This window comes from Lupinus angustifolius, chromosome LG07 (genome assembly GCF_001865875.1).
Source record: "Lupinus angustifolius cultivar Tanjil chromosome LG07, LupAngTanjil_v1.0, whole genome shotgun sequence".
NCBI classification, from domain to species: Eukaryota; Viridiplantae; Streptophyta; class Magnoliopsida; order Fabales; family Fabaceae; genus Lupinus; species Lupinus angustifolius.
This window is the reverse complement of record NC_032015.1, coordinates 14,678,534-14,686,065: the sequence shown is the minus strand read 5'-3', so window position 1 is coordinate 14,686,065 and position 7,532 is coordinate 14,678,534. Positions and strand designations below refer to the sequence as shown.

General features: G+C 32.6%; 1 protein-coding gene across 1 annotated transcript; it reads right to left on the bottom strand.

Annotated features, from left to right (window-relative positions):
- On the bottom strand, positions 230 to 1,787 carry LOC109353075 (protein ODORANT1-like). Its single transcript, XM_019595258.1, has 3 exons — positions 1,534 to 1,787; positions 1,134 to 1,263; positions 230 to 1,030 (listed from the first exon to the last, which is right to left on the bottom strand). The coding sequence occupies exons 1-3, from the start codon at positions 1,691 to 1,693 to the stop codon at positions 532 to 534; spliced, it is 789 nt and encodes a 262-aa protein (XP_019450803.1). The 5' UTR covers positions 1,694 to 1,787; the 3' UTR covers positions 230 to 531.

The following is a 7,532-nucleotide window of genomic DNA, read 5'->3' as shown; positions in this document are numbered from 1 at the left end:
TAATCCAAAAAGAAATCATTAAAGCAGAAAACAATTTCATAAGCTAAATTGACTCGCTTACAAATTACATGATAACTTCCATAACATTCAAAATATCATTTACTGCCTCTAGTACACATTTATGTGTGAGCGACCCATTGCATACGTTCTCACCTTGTAAGATACACAAAGTAGATGTATACAACCTTAACCTTACAAACAAAGATATTGTTTTTAGGATTTCAACTCATGACCTCGAGATCATAAGACAAATAATCTTACCGTTATAATGAATTTATCCGTCCTCTTCACAATTAAAGTGCGACCAATGCTCGAGACGTCAACCTAGTAAGATCTGAGGACGATAGATGTATGAAACCTTAACTCTGTAAGTGGAAAGATTGTTACCATATTTGAACATGTAATCTCTTCAGGGTGTGAACATGTACCCTCTTATCCAACAATTAGTCCAAACTCCAAATTTAGCTTCTAGTTTTTGGAGTCTTAACAAACTATACTTCAATTATGAGTAATATGGTTAATATAAAAACATTAACAGAAAGGAGCAACTAGACTTTGTAGACTGACTTTGTTTGTTGCACTAGCAAAACTGAAATTGCCATGAACATTGTCCATATTCCACAGTCCACCCCAAGAAACTTCTTCATTTGAGACCTCTGGTGCAGATGCATTATTATTGCCATTGAGCATAGAGTAGAAATATCCCTGCTCTTCTGTGGTGTTTGGGTACACTTTGACCATTTCTTGTCTCATTTGTGGCATATAAGGTACTCTATGGCTATTTTCCTCAAGCAAGGCCATGACCCCTTTCATGTCCAAGTTGAATTGCAATTGTTGTTGCTGTTGCACCTGCTGATGTTGTTGTAACTGTTGTTGTTGTTGGTGAAATTTATGCTTCCTCATAAGGTTATTTTTTGCCTTTTCTGCAGCATCAAAGGGTCTTTTTACCTTTTTCTTGAGATGAGTCCTCCAATAATTCTTTATCTCATTGTCAGTTCTTCCTGGCAAGCTTCTTGCAATTGTCGACCACCTGAAGTTATTGATTTATCTGTAAGCCTTAGTATAAAGTTGTTGAATATCTCCAATTATAGAAAATCAAGCAAGTTCAAGAGAGTAAGAATTAATTTTTTTACCTGTTTCCCCACTTATTGTGCAATTCTACAATTATGCTCTCTTCTTGTGATGTTATCTGACCCCTCTTAAGATCTGGTCTCAGATAATTCACCCATCTCAATCTGCAGCTTTTGCCATTTCTTTTCAATCCTGTTAATAGGAAAAATAGTACATAATCAATCATTTAAACAACTTCAGGTACAAGAGTAGCAAATTTGATGAGTACAAGTTGGAACTTGGAAGCAATTTTACTTCTCTTATTGCTATAGTTAAACACCAGAAGTGTTAATAGTCGACCTTTTAAATCGAGCTGTAGTTGTGCACTTGTGAGAGACTTTCAAAACTTTGATATTGTAAATTATTTAAAAAATTATAGGCACAATTGCGATTACGATGCAATTACGAAAAGTTTGATTGTACCTGCTAGCCTAGCAACAGAGTTCCATCTGCCTTCACCATGCAGCCTGACATAGTCAACAAGTAACCTGTCCTCCTCAGCAGTCCAAGGTCCCTTCCTCCAAACATCTTCCTCTAGGACACTCCAACCCATATGGTTAACCATAACTCCCTCCCAATACATGCACAAAGGCTTCAATGTTATTGCTTGGAAAAGTTCAATCTTCCAAATTCTGTAGCACACTGATTAAGGTTGTATTTTGTTTTGTATTTATAGCTACAGCTATGCCCCCAACTTGGTATTTCTATCAGTCAATCAACAATCATTTTCTTGTGATATCTGTCCAAATCACTGTTTAAGGTATGGGTAACATTCTTTACAACAAAAAAAGAATAACAACAGCAAAATTAAGCAAAAGGCCAAGGTGACACTAAAAATGCATGCTTGTGTAATTGCAAATAGACCATAATACATTTAGAGTTTCTTGCGAGTTGATTTTTAGAAGGAAAAAAAAGAGAAGACTTGAGAGTCATTTCACAAGTATATTTTATGACTTCCAAGCCTCTCTCCCTTGCTCAATGTTTTATCTTAGAACTTAATATATTGTCAATGAACATAATTCATAATAAATTATTATTCTTTTGTTCTATTTATGAAGCTAATTTTACCTAGTAAAATAAAGATTTGATTATTATTCTTGTTTAATAGTGGTCTTGGTCTTGTTATTGGCCCTACTCCTAAGCAAATTTCACTTCCTCCCCTCCAAAATTTTGTACCAATCAAATGGATTGTAAGATTGAAATCACTCAATAATGGAATGACATGACTGTTATATACAAGGACATATTAGGAAATTCAATAATGTGCTATGTTATTAGGTGACAATTAGACATGTTTAATTAATCAACTAAGGCAGGGCCAAGCACAAAATATATTATATTTTGTTGATGCTAAAGAAGTGTGGTTGCCTGAGGACACCTGTTAACTTGGACTTTGCACCTAGACAAATAAACTACTAGGTTCCTGTCATCAGCAGCATAAAAATCCAAGAGATTACACATAAAATATTAATTGGTGGTGGAATTTTAAAACTGAAAATTACCAAGGACCAATAGGATTTTCCCAGCTGTTGGATTTGCTTACTTCTCAAGGATATCAATACTCGATTAATGGAGTTTCAGTAGATTATATTATTGTTCCATATCATTTTCAGTATTGTGTGCATTAAAATATTATGGTTATCATGACGTAGAAGTCATTTGGAGTGATAAGTGGTGTGTCATGAAATCAATAGCGTTATTTTGATAATCAAGTTGTAATAATTTCAACAAATAATCGAATTAAATATACATTTCAGTCAACAGATTTTTTCAATTTTACCAACTTAGTTCTAATAATTTCAAATTATTATTTTACTTTCTTAATGTTTTCCACAGAGAACTATGTTCCTTCCATCAATTTTCATCTATTAATGTTAATAGATTTGCCTATATGTGTCCTTAACCGGAGACATGACCACATGTGTTATAGTCCAAGTAGGCAAGTTTGACATACATGAGAATGTTATGAGGATCAGACTAGACGGTTCGATTGATTCGATTATTGGCCAACTTAAAAATCATTTTGATTTGCAATCTTAACCAAATTAGGGGTTGAAATGTCTTGAGCCGAGAAAATTCAAGTTCGACTGTGCTAAACCCGGTTAAACCGCAATAACCAGGAAAATAAACCAAATAGTTCACTTAAATTTAAAAAACTAAAACATTACTCTAATGTTTTATTTTACTTCTCTTCAAAAAAGATAGAGATATATTACTTCAATATACTTGTACATAATTATTAATTATGTAAAAAATTACATTTATATATGATTATATATTTATATGTAATTATTAATTATATAAAATTATCCAGTCCAACTGAATGATTTAACTGTTTAATGATTAAACTTAATACAAGATCTCTTCTAATTTAATATCCGTCTCAACTTTCACTATGATGAATTATTTGAAAGTGGGATTTTTCAAAATCTATAATAATAATATTTCCGTAATCGACTACCTCAATTTAACTGTAATGGGTTTCCATTAAAATTGATTATGATAATCAATTATCAAAGTAATAATCAATTTCTGACATGGAAAGAGATTTTCAATACATTTTTGTTGCATAACTCCAAGTTCTAGTCCATCCACTTAAACCTTTCAATGCAAGCACTTCAGTGACTCAATTCCATATAGAATCAATAAAGATTCAACAACACCAGATCAATTTACATTCAAACATATGTACTTCAAAAAAACATTCATATTAAGAAATCGTGAAAATCACATCACAACAATTAACCATATCTCAAAGATCACATAACTGAATATTCACAACGCCAGAGTTGAAGTTCAACAACGCGTATTTTAGATGTATAACAGTGATTTCAGGTGTTTTATGTTTGACCGCAGTAGTATATTGTCATGATTAACAATATTTCTCAAACGCTGTTATATTGAATATATACCACAACACATCATACAAAAAGCGTTGTCATATATTGCATAAATACAACAGCGCATCGTATACACACCGCTGTCATATATGTCTTACATAAACAACACATTAATAGGTATTATTAACAACGCTTATTGTTGCGTTGTTATATTGCATATATATAACAACGCATTTTCAGAAAAGCGCTCTTGTATTATTCATAAATATTACCAAATAACACCTTAATACAACAGTGTAACACATACATAGTGTTGTTGTATTAAGCATGTACAACATTGCTGTCTATAAAAAGCGTTGTTGTATAATCATTTACAACAACGCATGTCAGTGTTTCCCCTAGAATTTGATGTTGATTTGTAGAAATTAATACCTACATATATATTTATTAGCATCACAAACATTTATACATTCTCAATAATACAGACACATTAATACATGCGAGAAGTTTGTTTTATTAACATCAATACAATACAAACTATAAACAATGAATATATGCCAATTATATTTTGACAGAGTACATAATTACAAATAAAAAAATTATGCAAATTACAAAGAAACAAAATTATACAAATTACAAACAATCAAAATTAAGCTATAATTATACATAGACTACTTGCATATACTTTTTCATTTTCTTTGATTGTTTTTGGCTTGTAGGATCATCCTTGTTTGGAGAAACATATTGATTCACCCAAAACCCTTCATTGTGATCATCTCTTGTATATAAATCATCATTCATAGTAGGTCCGCTCTCACGCGACTGATATGTCCCAAACAATGATCATTTTCATCAATATCTTCATATTTTTGTCATCAATATTATTGATGATTATTTTGTTAGTTAAAAGAACAATGGACCATTTCATAGCAGCTGTGTCACTAACATAGAATGTTTGTGGAGCTTGTGATGAGAATAAATGACTTATCTTTATATCCTGACCTATTAAGATCCACTTGCATGGATCTTAACTCATCAACTCGGACTCTATTGTTGTTATCAACACACATACAATAAAAAACTGGCATCCGAAATATTATGTAATCTAATTCCCATATTTGTTCAATCACCCCAAAGTATGACAAGTTCGTATATATTGAGTTTCTATCTTTTGCACTTGACATGTGTAAAGTTCGAGCAACAAGAGTCACACCACTATTTTGCATTTTACTTTGATCATCTTGTTTTTTTGTATAAAATGTGAACCCATTAATTAGGTAACCAGTGTAGGATAAGACATGAATACTTGGACCATTGACTAACCATTTCAATCTTTCGAAAATCGAATATGCATTTATATTCAACTCCTCATCAATGTGATTTTTTGGCCACTTTATGAAACACCGATTATGCTATTTGGAAATCCAATTTTCATTCTTACTTGGGTAAGACTTTCTTAGCATCCTCGTCGGTATTATATTTCAACATATGGCTCAACCTCGTCGGTATTATTTAAAACATATATGTGTGCTTGCTCCAATTTGGTTCTTGTTATAATCAATATTTCATTCCCTGTAATACCTTCACCAAATGTGTTTTTTTAATTATGGCTTTGGAATGCCCATGAAATCACTATCGGTGAGGTATCCCATACAAAAATCAAGAGCTTCTTCAACAACATATCGCTCGACAATATAACCATCTAGTTTTGATAGATTCTTCACATACCCTTGTAATGTCTTCATATAACGCTCAAAGAGGTACATCTATCTCATATAGGAAGAGCCATATAGTTGTGTCTCTCGAACAAGATGAATGCTTATATGAACCATTATGTCAAAAAAAGAAGGTGGGAAATACATTTCAAGCTCACAAAAAGTCAAAATAATTTCTCTTTGCAATGCATGTAATTTCTCAGGTCAATCACTTTGTTACAAATTTCCTTGAAGAAGAAGCATAACTTAGTTATGGTTCCTCGAACTTTTTTAGGTAGAATTGGCCGTATTCCAATAGGCAAGGAATGTTCCATAAGTACATGACAATCATAAGACTTAAGATCTTTTAACTTCAAGTCTTTCATTGATACGAGGTTCTGAATGTTGGAAGAGTACCCCTCTGGAACTTTAACACGATGAAGAAATTTACAAAATTCTATTTTCTCCTTCATTGACAAAGTATAAGCTGCTAGAGGTAGAAACATATGTTTTCCCTTCATTATCGACACCAATCCCTTTCTTATTCTCATACTAACAAAGTCCAATCTTGAATTCAAGCCATCTTTGGTATTAACACTAACATTGATAAGGTACCAATGAGAGTTTCAAACACATTTTTTTCAATATGCATAACATCAAGTAAATGTCTTATATATAATGAACTCCAATATGACAATTCAAAGAAGATTGACCTTTTCTTCCACCCATTTATGACAATTTCTTTTGAAAAAGGTTTACCAAAGTTATTATTCAAACCCTTTAGCTTTTGAAATAATTGGTCACCCGTCAACTGCAAAGGAGCACAACCTTCTTCATTGTTCTCGTCAAATGCTTTTCTCCATCATCGATAGTAATGATCTGAATGCAAAAATCTATGATGTCCAAGGAAGCCATTCTTCTTATAGTGTTCTAACTTCATTGGATGAGTATTGTCTTCACATACAAGATATGCAAAATGTCATTTTGTACTATATCCGGACAGATTACCATAGGTAGAGAAATCATTGATTGTGTCGAACAACAAAATTCTCAAGTTCAAGTTTTCTTCCCTATACGCATCATATATATTTATGCTTGTCTCCCACATTTGCTTCAAGACTTCAATTAATGGAGCCAAACATAAGTCTATGTCATTTCCTAGTTGTTTAGGTCCAGAAATTAACATCGATAACATCACATAGGTTGTATATCACCAACATCACTTGTCATGTACTGTGGGAGCAACTTTGAACACTATGTGGGTTAATTTCATCTGTTGATAATGCAAGGTGTAGATTTCTTGATTCTTGACCAAAACTAGGATAATCATGATCAATTTTTCTCCATTAAGGAGAATGTGCAGGATGTCGAAGCTTGCCATCTTTAATCCTTTCTTCGTCATGTCATGTTAACTTATTTGCATCTTTGACATTGCTAAACATGCGCTTGAATCTTGATTTGATGGAAAAATACCATACATCCTTTTTGGGAACTGAGTCTTCATTCTTATATCGTGATGCATTACATTTAGAACAAAACTTTAATGAAGCATATTCATTAAAAAATAAGATGCAATCATTTTCACAAGCATGTGTCCTAGTGTAGTCCATGCCAATGAAGCGTAACATTTGTTTTGTATCATTGGTTTTGGAAGGGAGCACATTATCTTCCAGCAACATCTCCTTCAGAAGTGCAAGCAAGTCAGTGAAACTCTTATCAGTCCATCCATTAACATATTTCAATTTATACAACCTTGACACTGATGTCAATCTTGTGAATTTGGTACAACCATCATATAATGGTTTCTCAGCATCACTTATCAACCAATGAAACATCTCAGGACAATCCTGAAGATCCTCTTCGACAATGTTTGTCATTTCCTCAAAAC